Genomic DNA, 17,322 nt, shown 5'->3' with positions numbered 1-17,322 from the left:
GTAGCGGGGACGGAGCTGCCGACAGCTGCTGCAGCAGCTCCGACAGCTGGGCCACAGCCGGCGGCTGCGAGCTGAGGTCACCAGCTGACACCAGGCACCCCTCGCCGGAGGGACTGCAGGGAGGTCCGGATCGAGGGTGTAATGTAACAGCGGTCAGGGGTGAATGGTCGGCATCGTGCTTCCTAGTTCCTTGTAAGTGGTGTAGCCTTTTTATAGAATAGTTTATGAAGCGATATGCCACAAGAAAGGCTGTAAAATCATTTATGAACTTTCCATTAAAAAAACAACAAATTTGCGTACAAGAAAGGAAAAGCTGACGGGCCTAGGCCTTGATTCTACTGGGGGCTCAATCAGCGGCGTATTTAGAAAATCGCGAAGGGGGGGGCCAAGGGTTTGGAGGGCGCCACCTCACCCAAGGAGGGCGCCATACGGTCGCGAGATAAAAAATCGCTCAGTGGGGGTTGGGGGGTTGGGAGGCGTTTTTTACCATGCCACCAGTTTTTTTTTTTGCGTAACCTCGTATAGGTCGTGCTGCATTGATTTTGCATCGTGTGTATTCATTATACTCCAGGTCACAAAAGGTCAAGTGTTCTTGAAATGCTGCGCCGAAGGCGCGCGAAATTTTTGAAAACAACCTTTTCCTCCGCTTTTTAGGCACGCCTTTTATACGATCACTGTTCAAAGCTCCTCTCGCTCTTTTACCAAATTTGAAGGTGTAAAAAATACCTAAGGTTTGGTCGGGCCGCTGCCACACAAACTATACAGAAAGCTTGGCTCATGGGTGTCGATGTATAAAAGTTTATTGGCGGTGGCATATCTACGCACCAGATCACCGTATCGGATTGATACCGGAGCGCGAGATGCGTAAACATCATCCAAATTACCTCAGACCAGCCTTCATAGCCTTCTCACAGATGCATACAGTGTACCCACATAACCAGTTTCAATCACCGAAACTTCAGATGCCTGCTGTTGCGCCCGAACCTGTTGACAATGCTTAATCGTAATCCATATAGATGCCATGATGCACGTAAAGTAGGATCAGTCCGTTAAGACCAAAGACGTGTTTTATGCATCGTAGAGCGTAGATAGTTTTGGTAGGTATAGATGCTTCATTCATTGTGCTGAATGCACGTTCATTTGTGGCAGTTTTCACAGGCAAGACATCAACTATGTGCAATAGAACGACTAAGTTGTAAAACATGCCAAAGGAGTAAATAAATGATAGGAGGGCAGCGATCAACGGATGTTGCCAATAGGTAGAAGGGCTGCGATCCACAGGAGGGCACTAATAGGTAGAAGAGCCCCGATCAACATCCCGAGTTTCGACAGTAGGGCACCGATAGGTAGGAAGTTGGCGAGCAGCAGGAGGGCGCCAATGGATAGAAGGGCAGCGATCAACAGGAGGGCACCAATAGGTAGGAGGGCGCCGATCAACAATCAACAGGAGGGCGCCACCAGGTAAGAGGGTGGCGAGGAACAGGAGAGCACCAATAGGAGGGTGGCGATCAACAAGAGGTCGCCAATAGGTGGGAGGGCGGTCATCAACTGGAAGTCGCCAATGAGCGGAAGGGTGACGATTAAAATGGGGGTGGCAATGGTGAGGAGGGCGCCTTTGCTCAAGAGGATGACACGAACAGGAGGGCGTCTGTGCGGAGGGCGCTGGCCGCTGGTCAACAGGAAGGTGCCAGTGGATAGGAGGGCGGTGATCAACAGGAGGGTGCCAGTGGTTAGGAGGGCGGCGATCTACACGAGGGCGCCAATAGGAGAAGGGCCCCGATTAACATTCAACAGGAAGGACTAGGGAACCAATAGGTAGGAGGGCGGCACTGAACAAGAGGGTGCCAAAAGGGAGAAAGGCGGCCTTCAAAATTTCACATGAGGGCTCAATAGGTAGGAGAGCGCCAATAATTATGAGGACGCCGATCAGCAGAAGGGCGGCAATGTGTAGCAGGGTGGCGACCTACAGGAGGGCGCCTTCGGGTGAGAGGGCGCTTATTTACAGGACAGCGGCTTACATAGGCGACCACCGTTACGCTTAGAGAGCTACAGCCTACAAATGTGGTTGGAGGGCGCCCGAGGGAGCCCTCCAACCGTATTTGGAGGGCGTATTTGGAATGGGCGTCCTCCGAGGGCGCCCTCCATCCGTATTTTCCCTGTAAACACATTCGCGATTGGAGGGCGCCCTCCAGTCGCGATTGTTTTTCGATTCGATTATATCACAATTGCATTTGCGATTGGAGGGCGCCTTCGGCGCCCTCCAATCGCAAAGGGCGCCTTCGGCGCCCAAGGGGGGGGGGGCATGGCCCAGTGGCCCCCCCCCCCTGCCTACGCCCCTGGGCTCAATAGTCAACCGACCGGCACAATGGAACTGAACGTCCTGCAATCCCATAAACCCGAGAGAACAGAGTATCGGAATTTCAGCTATGTCCACATCAGCCGTCTCTGACTAACCTGACTGCGGTCGGTCCCGGCGTGGAGGTCACGTCCTGCGCAGAGGCTACGCCCACAGCGCAGAGAAACATCCACAGGAGTAACATCGTTCACCCTAGCACGTTCTGCTGTTGGTAACAGTCGACTGACGGGGCCGATCGCAGGACACAGCTGTGACGAGGCACTGGTGGACAGCTGGGCCGAGCCGTCATTACGGGCTGTCAGCCAATTAAACGGACATCGTAGCCAGTGACCTGAGCAGCGAACAGTGAGCACTGAGCACTCGATACGACAGGGTGCTTCGGGTGTCAGATGACATGTGGAAAGTCGTAATGATTGTAGTTTGCTGCAAGCTGATATTCGACACAACTGAGCCCGGTCCGGTCAAGCCTGCCCTGCCTGTATCCCGTGCACATGGCGTTCATTTGAGTCATTTGCAGCATATCAGTTCGCCTCTGATCCCGCGCGAACTCCCCTGTATCGTCTTGTCGTGTTCCATTTCAGTTAACAAGGTTATCCATTTCCTCACAATTATTCCCTAAAATAATCGCTGTAATTAATAATAAGAAAGTCCAAGGAAATGAATCGGAAGTGACGCGTCATTCGTTTTGCTGCTTCACATCGCACCAGCTCCAATAAAACCGTATTAGAGAAGAAAGTTTATTTTCGAAACGAAGGAACGTCAAAACATAAGATGGCGAAGAAGAGAAACCACATAAGCACAGAACAGAGGAGGAAGTATATACAGCGCAGGGGTCGGCCACAGCGCGCTGTACCGAAGGTCAGTGACCCGGTGGTCGTCACTGCCACCCCGTGCGTCACGCAAGGCGCTGATGAAAGGACGAGCAATCAGTCGTCGGGTTTATTTTTTTATTGTTCGAAGGTTTTCTGGCACTTTCTGTTATGAGCTTTTCTCAATCTCCCTAAGCGAGAGCTATTTTGAGCTTTTTATAAAAAAGATGTTTTATCATTTTATACACACGTATCATCTTGGTGGGCAATGACGCGGTAAGCAGCTCGAAAGTGAGCCAGCTAGCTCTATCGTCTCGGCCGGGAGCGGGGGCTCTGGCCAACAGAAAGGCGGCACCACTCGTCTAGGAGTGGGGGGACGGCGCGGGCGTGCCCTCCGCCGTCCGGAAGCAACCAATTTGGTGTTATACGACATCTCACGACACTACTGATCACGGCAGGGGCCGGCGCGCGCAGCCGGCGGCGCCGCGCTCCGCGACACCGCCGCCGCGGACAGTTTGTCCCGCGCGCCGGCCCCACACCGATCGTTCTTTTTCCTTTTGCGATTTTTTTGGCGATTTTCTCTCTGGATGCGGCGCCAGCGTGGACGCCATGGTCCCAGGGCGCTCGTCGGCGCTACAGTGACTATGGCAGAGTGGGTGGAGGACAGGACAGAAGCAGGGCGCGCCGGCCGGCAGGCGGAGTCGGCAGCCCGCCGGACCCCGCCGGTCGGCCGGCGCCGCGGGACGCCAGTCGGCGGCGGCAGCGGCGGCCGGCGGTGACCCACCACCAACCTCAGCTGCCGCCGCCGAGCAGACGCCCGCCACCTACACACTCACTTGCGGCTAAGTTCCGAACCCCAACCGTTCACACCTCTCGGCATATTGCCAACGTTTTCTTTTTACATTTTTCTTCGGGGTTTTACTATTTTTATACACGTCCGCCGGTCGGGCTGGTCGGCCAGAGACTGACCGTCAGCCGGCCGTCAGGTTTTTACTCCTTGGCAGGGACGGGAGCAGCCTGGGCCGCCTCCGGGGCACCAGCGGCAGCGGCAGCGGCAGCAGCGGCCGCCTTGGTCTGGTGGGCCTGCAGCACGGCCACCGCCTCGTCCACCTTGCCCTTGAGCGACTCGTGGTGCTCCAGCATGTGCACCAGCTCGGAGTTGTCGATCTCCAACAGCATGCCGGTCACCTTGCCGGCCAGCTCCGGGTACATGCGCTGTGAAACAGACGGGATGGAGTTAGGGTACTGAACAGGCAGATACCAGCAGTTTGGGAAATGCAGGCAAACAGCATTAGCATAATTGTTCGCACTTGACGTTCGGAACCAGGAATGTCACGTTAAATAGCACCAAACGTCACAATGATCGAAGTGTTCACTGTTCACAGCTCCGAGTTCCGAGTCGACAAACCTACCTACTGATTGAAGACCATAAAAAAAAACATGAAAAGCCGAGTGTCGGGTAAAAAGTAGCAAATTAATGGAGGACGCAAAAATTAATGGTTGATTTTCAGGATAACTGCTTTAACATGATTGACCACACGTTCCGTTGTTCTTACCTGGATCATCGGGTAGAGTCGCTCTCCGAGCATCTGTTTCTGCTCCTGCTCGGGGGCGGCGGCCAGCATACTGGCCGTCAGCGGCTCCTGGCCCTGCACGCGCACGGCCGGCTGCGCCAGCGGCTGCGGCGCCATCGACGACTGCGCCACCGCCGAGAGCGGCGCCTGCGGCGGGTTACGCATGTTGGGCGTGTACTTGTAGCTGTTGGGCCGCTGCTGCGCCAGGTGAGCCGGCTGGGGCGCCATGGCGCGCGCCTGCATGCCGGCCGGCAGCATCGGCTGCTGGCCCGTGATGGGGCGCGATGGCGCCTGCATGCCGCGCATCACGCCGGCCGGCGTCGGCTGGCGCGGCGTCTGCGCGCGGAACGGCGCCGCCGGCATACCCGCCGGCTGCGGCTGTCCGCCGAGCCGCATCTGTCCGCCGGCCGGCTGCTGCCAGCGCGGTCCGGGCCGCATCTGGTGCGCCATCTGCGCCGGCGGGTAGAACCGCTGCGCCGCCTGCGGCATTGTCGGCACGAAGTAGCCGCCGGCGCCCGCCTGGAACATGGGGCTCACGCCCGGCATCCGCATGCCCGTCATGCGCTGCATGTACTGGCTGGCCAGGTGCGCCTTGCGGTCCTCCTTGCGCTGGGCGAGCGCCACGTACAGCGGCTTGGACGATACGATGCGACCGTTCATCTCAGTGACGGCCTTGGTGGCCTCCTCGGGCGACGAGAAGCAGACGAAGCCGAAGCCGCGGCTGCGTCCGTCCTCCATCATGACGCGTGCGCTGGTGATTGTGCCAAACTGGGCGAACTCCCGTCGCAGACGCTCGTCGTCGATGCCGTCGTCCAGGTTCTTGACGTACAGGTTGACGCCCTGGTAGCGGTTCATGCGCTCCAGCTTGATCTGCTCGAACTTGCGCTTGAGCTCCTGCTGGCGCTCGGCCTTCTTCTGGGCGCGGCCGACGTAGAGCGTCTTGCCGTTCAGCTCCTTGTTGTTGAGCTCGTTGACGGCTGCCTCGGCAGATTCGGGCTCCTCGAAGCTGACAAAGCCGAAACCTGGCATCGAACGAGAACAGGTCAACAGACTGTCCTAGCTCCAACTTAGATATGCTCACAATTTCTTTTTTAAATGCTCTCATTGCAAAAGAACTGCATAGGATTAATAAAATAGGCTTAAATGGTTTAACGAAAACATTGCTGACAACAACAAAAAAAAAAACATTTTAACCCAGCACAGTAGCAACACGCCACACAACAGCTGCACCCTGTCGTGCGATTTTATTTCCCTCTAGAGATACTAGCAATCTGTGTTTGGGCATTCAGCGGGTTTTTCATCAGCCTTTTACGTCACACTGTTTTTGTAAGCTTCACAAAAACGGCGGACTCGTGGGAGACAAGAGCCATAACTGAACGAGGAAAAAGATACCTCGCATTGCGAAAACGCCTAAGCTGACCCCAATTCACGCGATAAAACATACTCGCAAAAAAAGCAAACAAAGAACATCAACCTACAAGTACACAGCACGACTGGCAAATCTCCCAAACAACGTCCACCGGCGCGTCCCTCGCCCAGCACTTACCCTTGGAGGTGCCATCCTCGCCAGTGACGACCTTCAGGCTGGAGATGGTGCCGAACTTCTCGAACATCTCCCTCAGCTTCTGCTCGTCCAGCTCGGTGCCGAAGTTCTTGACGTAGACGTTGGTGAAGCGGCGGGCCTTCTCACCCAGCTCCTTCTCACGCTCCTTGCGCGGGATGAAGCGGCCGACAAACACCTTCTTGCCGTTCAGCAGCATACCGTTCACCTGAGCACGCGCAAAGGGGGTTAGTAAATCGCCAGGTACAGGGAAGAGCAAGTAGATAAGGTTACAACGATATCAAGTATTACGAGTGGTGACGTGCAGTGACAATATGAGGCACATTACAAATTGCCAGGCCGTCTGTTTAGATAACGTTAGGTACTGAACATTCCAATCAGACTGTGATCGCAGCGAAAAGATCGAACATCCGATAGTAAGTAATGCGTGGGCGCACTGTGGTCACCTTGTCGATGGCCTCAGTGGCGGCCTTCTCGGTCTCGAAGTGGACGAAGCCGTAGCCCTTGGAGACGCCGTTCTCGTCGGTGGCCACGCGGCAGCTCATGATGTTGCCGAAGGCCGAGAACGTGTCGTACATGGCCTTGTTGTCGATCGACTTGTCCAGCGACTTGATGAAGATGTTGCCGACGCCGGAGCGGCGCAGCGACGGGTCGCGCTGGGACCACATGATGCGGATCGGACGACCCTTCACCACGTCGAAATTCATCGTGTCCAGGGCGCGCTCGGCTGCAAATAAAGAGCGTGACGTCAGTATGTGTCGCCCACTGACTTGTGTGACGTCATAACATGTGGGAGAAGTCACACTGTCAGCGAGAAATTCCGGGCAACGCCCTCATTCAGCACTGTGGTCGTGTTTTCTGGCAATCCATTACCCCAACCAAACGGGACACGTCACGCCACATGGCCCGGCCCACAGCGAAACGTCGCATCGCCACATTCCGCTGCATGCGAGGATCCGGACCAGGCACGCCAACACAGGCAAAAAAAAAAAACTGAATATCACATGAGCTGAACAGCGCCGAGGTCCGGCAGCTCAGTGGTCTAACCACGGTCATCACCGAGGCACCGCGTCATACATAAATAACTGAGGGTGACCGGACGGCCGCCCCGCCGCGAAGCCTCCAGAATCGCCTCACATCGATCAGAGCGGGAATGACGAGAAAGGTCACCGGGTCCGTCTCTGACTGGAATGTGCGGCAAAATGATACCAGTAATTCTCCGCTTGTATTATATGCTGATCTAAGTCACTTCATCAGCATGTCTTCACTCAGTCAGTGTTGATTCGCTGCTTCGCTGATATAATAATAGCTACCTGATATTTACGATGGGTCATCACATAGACCTCTGTACACCAGTAAGAGGTCTACAGAGGTGTACAGAGGTCTATGGTCATCACAAAAGTTTGCATGAATAAGACTTCCCAATCTCCCCGAAAGTGACAAATGACCCAACATCACTATCCTCAACTTTTCCATTGAAACGACGAATTTCTGTAAAATAAACGAATAACCGGCCTTCTGCGGACGTCACACCTCCCCTGCTACGTCACACTGACGTCAGCAATGTCAGCATGACGCAGCCGGCCATCGACAGGGGCCCGGGAATTGCACAACGTCGCGCTCCGTTCAGCGGAAAAATACGTCACGGCCGCCGACCGCCGTCGAGCAGACAGAGAACGGGGGAGAGCTGGCAGGGGGGGGGGGAGGGAGTGGTCAAAGCCCAATCCTCAGCACGCGGCGTGGGCACTCGCCGGTGTTTGCCGAACTAAAGTTGGCTGCGTTCTCACCCACCTCACTGATCGGGAGTTTGAACGGTCACAGCGTAGTGGGTGAGCCGGTTGTGTCGAATCGCAATGCACCAGCTCAAGGAAAGAAACCCCGGGACGCTGACGACGAAAGACAGCAGCACAAAGATATTTGGGGATTTGAGTTTTGAATCAATGATAAGCTCACTGAGAAAAAATCCATGCCTCTGACATAAGGGTTATTTGACGTATTTCTTACGATTGTCACACTGCTCTGTGTTCTCCCAAACAAAAAAGTTATTTCTGGCAAAATTTTTAGTATGCATGCAGAATAGCGAATAGTCTTACGTCGTGATAACGAGCCGTATCATCGCTAAGCCAAGCTGCCGTGGGGTATTATGTTAGCTTACAAAAAGAGACCCACTATTCTAAAGCTAACTGATCGTCTAAAGCCAACTGATCAGCCGTTGTATGACCATTTGCGCTATGTATCAACTCCTTCCCTCTCCTATCCTCACGGTCAGCAGCTCAAAGGCTTGCCGCTGGCGGTCAGACGGCGTCAAGGTGACCCAGAAAGCGGCACGGACCCCCACCGCCGCCGGGTTCGCCCGAAGGTCAGGCCGGGCCGGGCCGGTCGAGACGCGGCCAGCTGACGGGGCTCCTTGTCCGCGCCGCTCGGTCAGGGCCGCCGGCCGCCAAGGTCGGGTTTCAGACGGGACTCGGCCCGGACGGTCGGCTCGGGTGTCGCCACCGCTTCCAGTTCCGTCGTCTGAGGCTGACAGCGCCCTCCCCGATAACACGGACAATAGGCCGGAGCGGCGACCGGAACCGGACCACTGTGCAACGTGCAGTGGTCCGTCCCTGCATCGTGCATACCAACAGCTTCAGCGGCGAGACAGAGAAATCGAGTCGGGCCGCGTGTGCCGGGAACGGGGGGGGGGGGCGGAGGCTTAGGGGAGAGTGGGGTAATTTGGCCGCTTTTTTTAGAAAACGATGTAACTAAAAATCGACAACACATTTCTGCTTTTTCTCAACGCTGACAGGTGTGGCATACATTTTACTTTCCTGGACAGTAAACTTGAAATGATAGGGTAACTACTTATATTGAAATTGTGACGTATTACAAAGGTCTGCAAAGCGGCCAAATTGCCCCACTAGCAGGGTTATTTGGCCGGGGGTGTGGGGCAATTTGGCCGGTGTTAGTTTGAGGCCATGATTTTTGTTATCGGCGAGTCAGCTACACATTCAGCAATGACGCGTGTCCTACGACGCATTTGAAGCATTTTGGAGGTTGACTCAGCCGTCACAGGGGTCGAAAATAGTCAAAATAGCGGCTCTAGATGCGATGACAGTTTTTTGCGAATAGCTTTTAAAGTAATCAAGCCAGGCCAAAACTAAAAGTACCATCGTAATTCTCTCGTCATTCCGCATCGAAACATGTATGTGTTGACCTCGAGAGGTCAAGGTCAAAGGTTGGCTTCAGGTCACGTTACCTCAGGTCGCTTGACCTCAAGGTTACGTGAGTTCAAGGTCATCATGTATACCATTCGATGCGCCTTGACGAGCTGAACACAATGAGGCCATTTGCGCGGCTGTATCTTTTTCTGTAAGTATTTATTAGCAAAAAAACGTTAGGTAACCGTTGATGACGTCACATGCCCTTACAGCTGTCCAATAGGAAATATGGCATCGAGGTAGTCAAAGTTGGTCATGAATTATGTCCTTTATGGTATAATTGACCGTGACAACTCGGCCGTCCCAGCATAGTGACTCTAAGCGCACCGGCCAAGTTGCCCCGCTAGTCCCGGCCAAATAACCCCACATTGCCATTCTGAAAAATTTTGTCTATAAAGTCGTCATGGCAGTACAGAACTAGATGAAATTGCTCTTGGAACCGCTGAACACCCTCAAGAATGGCGCTATAATGTTGGAATTCGTTTACAGCCCAAATACTACATGTTATACAAATTTTTAAACAGAAGTAAAAGTTACCATTTTCTAACGAAATTCACGTTTTATTAATTTTGAATAAAACTAAGCGGGGGAAAGTTTTGACATTTGTTCTCGAGTTAGTTCTGCCGATGACAAATGAATAGAGACTAAAGTTATTTCATTCACTTTTATCAGCTTTCGTACAGGTGGGGGGCGGCCAATTTACACCACCAGCCAAATTACCCCACTCTCCCCTACTTCTCATATGCTCTCAGTGGTAACACTGTGCTAAGACTGGTCACAAAACTGGCAACGGATAGCGACGAATGAATAGTTCAGCACACGTGGCAACGGAGCGTCCAATAAGGCAATGGCGTTATCGCCCACATGCTTCACGGTGAAGTGGTAGGTATGTGTGCGCAGTCCGGACGTATCAGCGTATCGGAATGTTCTAGCAAAAAAAAAATGTTCGGAAGAGTTAAGATCTGAGGGCCACATCAATGCATGCATCTAGGCTAATGCACCCTCTAATATCGTAAAGCTGACAGCTTCCTTTAAATACTATCATTGTGCAGATGAGGAAAGCACATTCTACCTTATTCGTAATTGTTTTAAATAGACATGAACTGTCACTATTTAAAGGGACTGTCCCACCTTAACATTAGAATTGAGTTGAGATAGCCATCTTGATGGGCGTTCTTTGAAAATCAGAGCCGTGAAAACCGTTTCTCCAGCAATTACTTCATCGCAAAGAAATTTGTGTTTGATTTTGACATCTGTGCAAATAAGTGCCACAATGTATTGGTATTGGCACTTAAAACCTGTGACGTTTCCGCCTTTTCCGAAGTTTCTGCATCTGTCGACTTGTTTTTATCGAAACCTTGAAAAATAACAACGCCTCCTTGAACAGCGCCCATTCGTTCCGGGTGGAGAAATAAATTGATATGCCAAACTAATTCTAATAGTCTTCTAATTCTTGTAGTATTTTTATTTTTGTATTTAAATAGTTAAGAGGCCGTCCTAAATGTGACTGAAGAATGCAAGAGCCATGAACTTATCAATGGCAGGTGTCAAGTTCAAGTGTGCAATTCTCTAAAATTAATCATAGTATCAAAATGATAAATGATTTGCTCACTGCTGTTTCAACTTTCAACTCCATAATCAAGACATGCTCTGAGAAGTCCACAATCTGTTGATGGTGACAACTAAGGAAGAGACGATGAATGTTCACCTTTTTATTTCTGAGCATCCAAGACGACTGACCTTGAGCCGTTAAACATTGATAATACCCTGTATGCTGAAGTGTGGGTGGCCTGAGGTCGACCATGCCTAGTAAAGAACTGTTGTTTGTGTAAACACCATGCAGAGGTGTTTTGAAATAAATTTTAGTGATGTAATGTATCATTCTTTGAACTGAGTTGCTGATGGCGGATGAAAGCGGAAGTGCTGCATGTTGAATAAGAAATGCTCTGTTGTGCTTTTAAGCTTATGTTAGATTTTATAGATGGCTTAGTTTTCCTGCAGATTTCATCTTAAAGCTGTCAATAGTGTTTTACCTTTGTTTCCTGGGAGCAGATCCAGCTACTAACATGAGCATGGGACTGGGCCTTTGTACCACAGTCGCTGCGCTGCTTGTCAAAACCTAGGTAATGTGCCTTGTTAGGCCATGCTGTGCATTTTTTAAACCTTTAAGAGTAACTACTTTGTGATCATTGACACACATATTGCACCTGACAAACAGCAGCAAAATCACACCCCATCCTTACCTCTGTGCAGTGTCACCCAACAGACAACAGGGCTTCAAAACAGGCAGGTTCCACATTCAAGTCGCTTCTTGCAACTATTTGACTAATGTTAGGACAATAGACGTGCTGTACAGGGAAGGCGTGTTCTGTGTAGCTCTTGAAAAATGAAGTCATGCCTAAAATTCAGTTTAGAATATTACAATTACAAATAACTTGGATAAAAGTTGCAAAACATGAACTCTGACTGGTCAGTTGAAATGTCTTGAGTCAGTGAACCACGCCTGGGCTGGAGGTGGTCAGTTCCCTGACTTGCGCGACCTCGGGCAGGAGCTGTGGTACTTGTACATGGACAAATTGAATAGGCCTAGATCATGTCGTGGCTGCAGTCCAAGACATGTTCACTAGTTGCTGTTGCTGCCGCCGCCTGCTGCTGCCCTGCGTACCGGCTGGCAGCTCACTGCTGGACTGTTTGCGCGCCAGGCATCCTACTGGACGAGTGGGGTGGGTCGCAGATCTTTGAGAGTGAAACGTTTGGTCTATGTAAATGTAGCTGAAACTCTTACAAATAATTTAATAGAAAGGCAAAATTTCAGAGGACTCCATTGGTGTCTCAGTGGTGACAATCAGAACTTGATCAGAACTGTTATCATGCTGAATGCTGAAACTGAGAATAGGGCTGAGCTGGTGGGCTAGAATTTAATATGCAGGCTTACAAGGACCCCAGTTAATCCACAAATTTGTCAGACTTGCCTGTAGGCAAATTTATGCAGATGAAATGTTTCTGGCAGATAGCCCTGAGGCAAAATGCTATTCAAGCTTGTTCCGCAGCTCGTTGCGTTCCACATGAGCCACTAAATCAGAGTCACACAACTCTGCCAAATGTGCTGAAAGGCCACGATTTTTCCAATAGGTAGGTATATTTATTATTTTTCACAGACACAACAAAAATACAAATGCAGTTCACTACAATTCATTCTGCTTCAATTACAATTGCTGGAATGTGTTTTGCAGACTTATTATATTGAATCTTGAACAGACTATATTATATTACTTTGCTCATGGGCCCAGTCCAGTACTGCAGAGTATGGCTCGCAGGTCGCCAAGGAGCACTGGCCCAACTCCCAAGCTCAAAATTGACACAAACCCTTCAAACAGAGCCCGAAAATTCACACCAAAGGGGGCTGAGGCCTGAGAGAACACAAAAAATGCACCAAACCCCAAAATGGCCAGTCAAAATCTGCACTGACCTCAAATCCCCACAATGCTACACATCTGCACCACAGCAAGCCAAATTCGCACCCCGCTACACTACATCCGCACCACACTAGACCAAATCCGCACCGCACCACACTTAAATCCGCACCAGACGAAGGAGTGACAACACTGACAAAATCTAGACAAAATTGCCCCACTTTGCAGTCTGGCTCATGGCCATATCCATTGTGATTCTTAGGTCTGATTATTGAAGTTGAGCTCACTTCCATCATCCATGTGCCCAAGACATTGTGGGCAGCATCAATAATCAAACATCAATATCTTGCTTTTGCTTATTAGGGAGCATTCTATAACTTTTTAAAAATGATAAATAAGGCCTTGTTGATATTCTTTGCAGTTTGCAACCTTCTTCTGGACAAAGTTCAAGCTTCAATTTTCCAATTTTCATTTCAATCCTTTCCATGAACATTGAACATGTTTACCAATTTCCTGAGTTTATGTGCAATGTTTGTACTATTCGCGGCAGAAGCGTAACAAAACTTTGTGCCACCGATTTCGCAGCTAGGAAAAAAACTTTGCCCGATAAAAAAACAATCATATGACGTAATCGATCCAAAAGCTTTAAATTGGAATTTTTTAACAATTAGCCAACTATGGGTCGAATGTTTGCCAATTTCGTGTAAAGGGGCCCATAATCTATGTCTTGCAACACAAGAACAGTATATCAAAGCAATTTTTTGAAGGTAGGACAGTCCCTTTAATCTTCATGCAAAAAAAAATCAAACTCCATATGTTAATGCCAGTCCATTGCAAGCTAACAACCAGTTCTGACGTCACAACTCACATTTAAATTTATCTGAATAACATATTATTTGCAATCTGAAGTACGATGGTTAGGTTCCTATGCAGGGCCAGGGTGTCACCTGTATGATAAAAATAATATGTTATAGGTATCATCATAACATAATGTCGCGTAATTTTTCGCGCATATCACGAATGGCGTTTCTATATACGCACGACTTCAGTTGCAATGCAAGGCCATATAAGTTGCAATGTATCAGGGTGACGGGAGTGAGGGTCGATGACCTTTGGTCTACTTTTCTCGGTTACTACACCGCTCGTGATCGTGTCGTGATCACGTGCGGAAAGTGTGCTAAACCTCTGACTGAGCAATGTAACCGATTTTATTTTAAGTATATTAAAGCTTCAAGCTTTTGAAAAAAAGCTCATGTTTTAACATGATTTGACATAACATGACATAACATGATTGATCATGTTTTAACAAGGTTTACGCAGAAAAAGTTCAAACAAAAGAGAAAACTATCTATGTAGTAAATTTTATCATTTATTACACCAAAAGCTATAAAGCAAGTCCAATCCATACTTTGAAACTATTTCAGAGTTTAAATGAGTAGGCGGACTCCCGACAGACATACTGTCAAACGCCGCGTCGGCCGACTCCCCGAGGCAAGGCTGACCGCCTGCCTGATGGACGGGGCTGACCCCGGACTGGGGACGGCCCGTGACTGACAGCTGTCAGCCGGACCGAACTGCGCAGCGCCATCGACTGTGGCACGAAAACCCACCAAAAATTATGAACTATAAATCTCCCAATACGGGTTTCAATAGTGAACTGCAAATCTGACGATCGAGCCGAATACATTCAATTTTAACATAAGGCTTGGCACGCTGGCGGCCCCAGCATCCCAGCAGCTGCTGACAGGGGAGGGGGATGAGGAAGCCGCCAAAAGTCCGGCTAACTGATGTTCGGTAACAAACGGTGTCTATTTCTTTTCACGATACTGTGTGCATGGCCTGCTTTGGCCCCAGCTCCTTGTATTTACCAGTGGTTCTGTAGTAATTTTCTTAATAGCAATGTACTCAAACCTATGGAATGGCAACAACCATAGATCGACTTCACCTAAAGAAACCTTCAGTCACCTAAATTTAGTTTAACCAACAGAGTCATAGATGACAGCCATTATGTTCAGGCCAAAGAATTGTATACAAGTATGACTGACCACACAAAAGATGCAAAAAATTCAAGCTCCACACAACAGATGGAATGGGGGGGCGCCCGGACTAGTCATGGTCATCGGCGCACAACTGATGAAAAAAATGATTAACTCACCTGTTAACTCACCTGTTAGGTTTCCACAACCTCGGCTCGTAAAGGAAGGAGTGGAAACCTATTGCGTGCAGAGACGCGCCAATTCCTTGGGTGGGCAGATGGCTGGACCTCAGGCAAGGAATTGGAATGGTGCGTCTGCATTTGGTAAAACACTGAAAAAAGAAAACTGGTGCGTGTTTTAAGTGCCAGAATCCTAGACAAGATGATCAATTATGTAAATGAGAAAAGAGGGTACCGAAATGTGATACGTTCTCGGAAGGAAAGGTCAGGATAGGTAACCTAGGTTAGTCCACCCGGTCCAGCTCGAGAAGGGCGGGCAGCAGCTACCTATTAGGTTGTCGGATGGTTGAGTTGACAGACCTTGATTACAATGAATCCCTGGCACTTTAGTATATGAGCTAAGAATTTGAGGTATTTTTATGTTTGGGAGGTGACCCTGAGTACAGCTTATCCCTAGCATTTATTATATGCTTCAGCGTAAAGGTATATCATTACATCATTCCCCAGGTGCCACGTTTTGAAGATTATAGTTATGTGAAACAGATCAAGTATAAATGGTTTAGTTAAGTACCTTGCTTATTAGCCCCAAGGCCAGATCACAATGAAGAGTGTCAAGTGAAGCTTTTTGGGCAAAAAGACAGGCATGAGTAGGTAGTGACTGATCACACCATGAAAATAGCAAAAGTGGTTCAAAAGAGGTCAACTTGTTACTTATCAACATGTTAGCTGTCACCAGCTGCTAGCTGACTGTCATGTCAAAAGGGGTTACATGTCATGCCACAGGATATCAATACATGACCTATTCAAATGATACTGCCAACAGCCTTCAATCCATTGCTGTAAAGTAATTAGACGGACATCACAACTTACACACATAATTGCACAATCCACTGCAGTGACAAAGCAATTGTCATCACAACTGACACCATACCAGTAAGCAATTCATATCTGCACCCATCATTGAAAAATTGAACATGAAACCAAAATATTCACCCCTCCCCCAAAATAAAATTGAATCTGGCAAGCGGCGAGCCCGCAAACTTACCGTCAACGGGCTGCTGGAAGTTAACGTATGCATATCCCAGTGAACGTCTTGTGATCATGTCCCTGCAGACACGGATGGATAGCACTGGTCCAGCAGTCGAAAACTTCTCAAACAGCATAGCTTCGGTAACGTCAGGGTGAAGATCTCCGACGTACAGAGACGCCATGGGATAGTTTTGGCCTGCTGAGTTCATCTTCTCTGGCTGGGGTTCGGAACTAAGCCACAATAGGGTTTACTTCTTGATCTATTTTTTTGTATTTTTTGTTTTTACACAAAAGTGAGTAAAGGGTGAGAACGCTAGGCGCTCCACACGCCTTACCCACCCTTCTCTACAGCAGAGTGATGGCGCCGCACGAGCCAGATTTGTTTTGTTGTTCTTAAAACTGCGCATGCGCAGATCAAAATAGGCGCATGGGCAGAACAAGTAGTACTCATGTTTTCCGTAATTACTTTACAAATTTCTTTTGATTTCGGTTTTACTTATGCTTAATAATTTTAATATTGAAAAATTAAAAAAATAGCAACAGCTTATGAAAATAGATGCGACTAACCGCTAAAGGGTAAGAGAAGTGACCGCTAAATCAAAAAGGATCCGGAAGAAATGTAATTGTAGCAAAATTGATAGTTAATTTAACGCGATTTACTTATTAAGGCGCCGGAAACATTGAAAGCATCAAAATAATATTCTGTCTGTACCAAATAGTCTCGTTTTTAAACATTACTCAATACGAACATGCGAATGTTTTGTGGTCGGTGGTCGCCTTGCCTTAGGCGCCTTAGGTATCTGTCAAGCCATCAGCTGCCTTTTGATCACTTCTCAATCTATCTTTAGGCAGATGGCATTGCTCTATCTGCATTCTTGCCCCTAAGAGGCAGCAAACGTTTTAACAATACCTATGAAATGTTTCAGGTATGATGTATTTTGCACAATCACTCTCCCTCCCTATGCTATGGTAACCAAAAGTCAGAAATGTCAATCGTTTCATGTCACATCATTCCGTTTCAAGCAATGTCCACCATGCCTGAAGGCGGTATCTCAGTGTCCTCAGGCGTGGAGGGGAGGAGATGGGAGAGCGTGGTCACCGGTCACTCGGCACTGAGTCGGCAGTCTTCTCCAGAAGTCATGATCGCATAACGGCACGGTCCGAAGGTCAGCCGCGCATAGAAACGGCCTATCTGATATGGCCGCGGGGCATATCAGCCACATCC

The 17,322-nt window shown here is 49.4% G+C and overlaps 1 protein-coding gene across 2 annotated transcripts; it reads right to left on the bottom strand.

The window, feature by feature from the left end:
* Window positions 1-3,079: 3,079 nt before the first annotated feature.
* LOC122377917 (polyadenylate-binding protein 4-like) lies at window positions 3,080-16,502 on the bottom strand. Of its 2 annotated transcripts, XR_006255936.1 has the most exons (6): window positions 16,114-16,502; window positions 6,747-7,027; window positions 6,286-6,508; window positions 4,722-5,761; window positions 3,707-4,380; window positions 3,080-3,629 (listed from the first exon to the last, which is right to left on the bottom strand). XR_006255936.1 is itself a non-coding variant. In XM_043358518.1 (5 exons), the coding sequence occupies exons 1-5, from the start codon at window positions 16,304-16,306 to the stop codon at window positions 4,156-4,158; spliced, it is 1,962 nt and encodes a 653-aa protein (XP_043214453.1). In that variant the 5' UTR covers window positions 16,307-16,502; the 3' UTR covers window positions 3,080-4,155. The 2 variants fall into 2 exon arrangements, 1 of the variants encoding a protein (XP_043214453.1); XM_043358518.1 differs by having other exon boundaries at window positions 3,080-4,380.
* Between the last annotated feature and the right edge of the window lie 820 nt (window positions 16,503-17,322).

The sequence above is a fragment of the Amphibalanus amphitrite genome, unplaced genomic scaffold (assembly GCF_019059575.1).
Source record: "Amphibalanus amphitrite isolate SeventyFive unplaced genomic scaffold, NRLGWU_Aamphi_draft 000052F_arrow, whole genome shotgun sequence".
Taxonomy (NCBI): domain Eukaryota; kingdom Metazoa; phylum Arthropoda; class Thecostraca; order Balanomorpha; family Balanidae; genus Amphibalanus; species Amphibalanus amphitrite.
The sequence above is the reverse complement of the archived record's forward strand: the minus strand, read 5'-3'. Positions and strand labels throughout refer to the sequence as shown.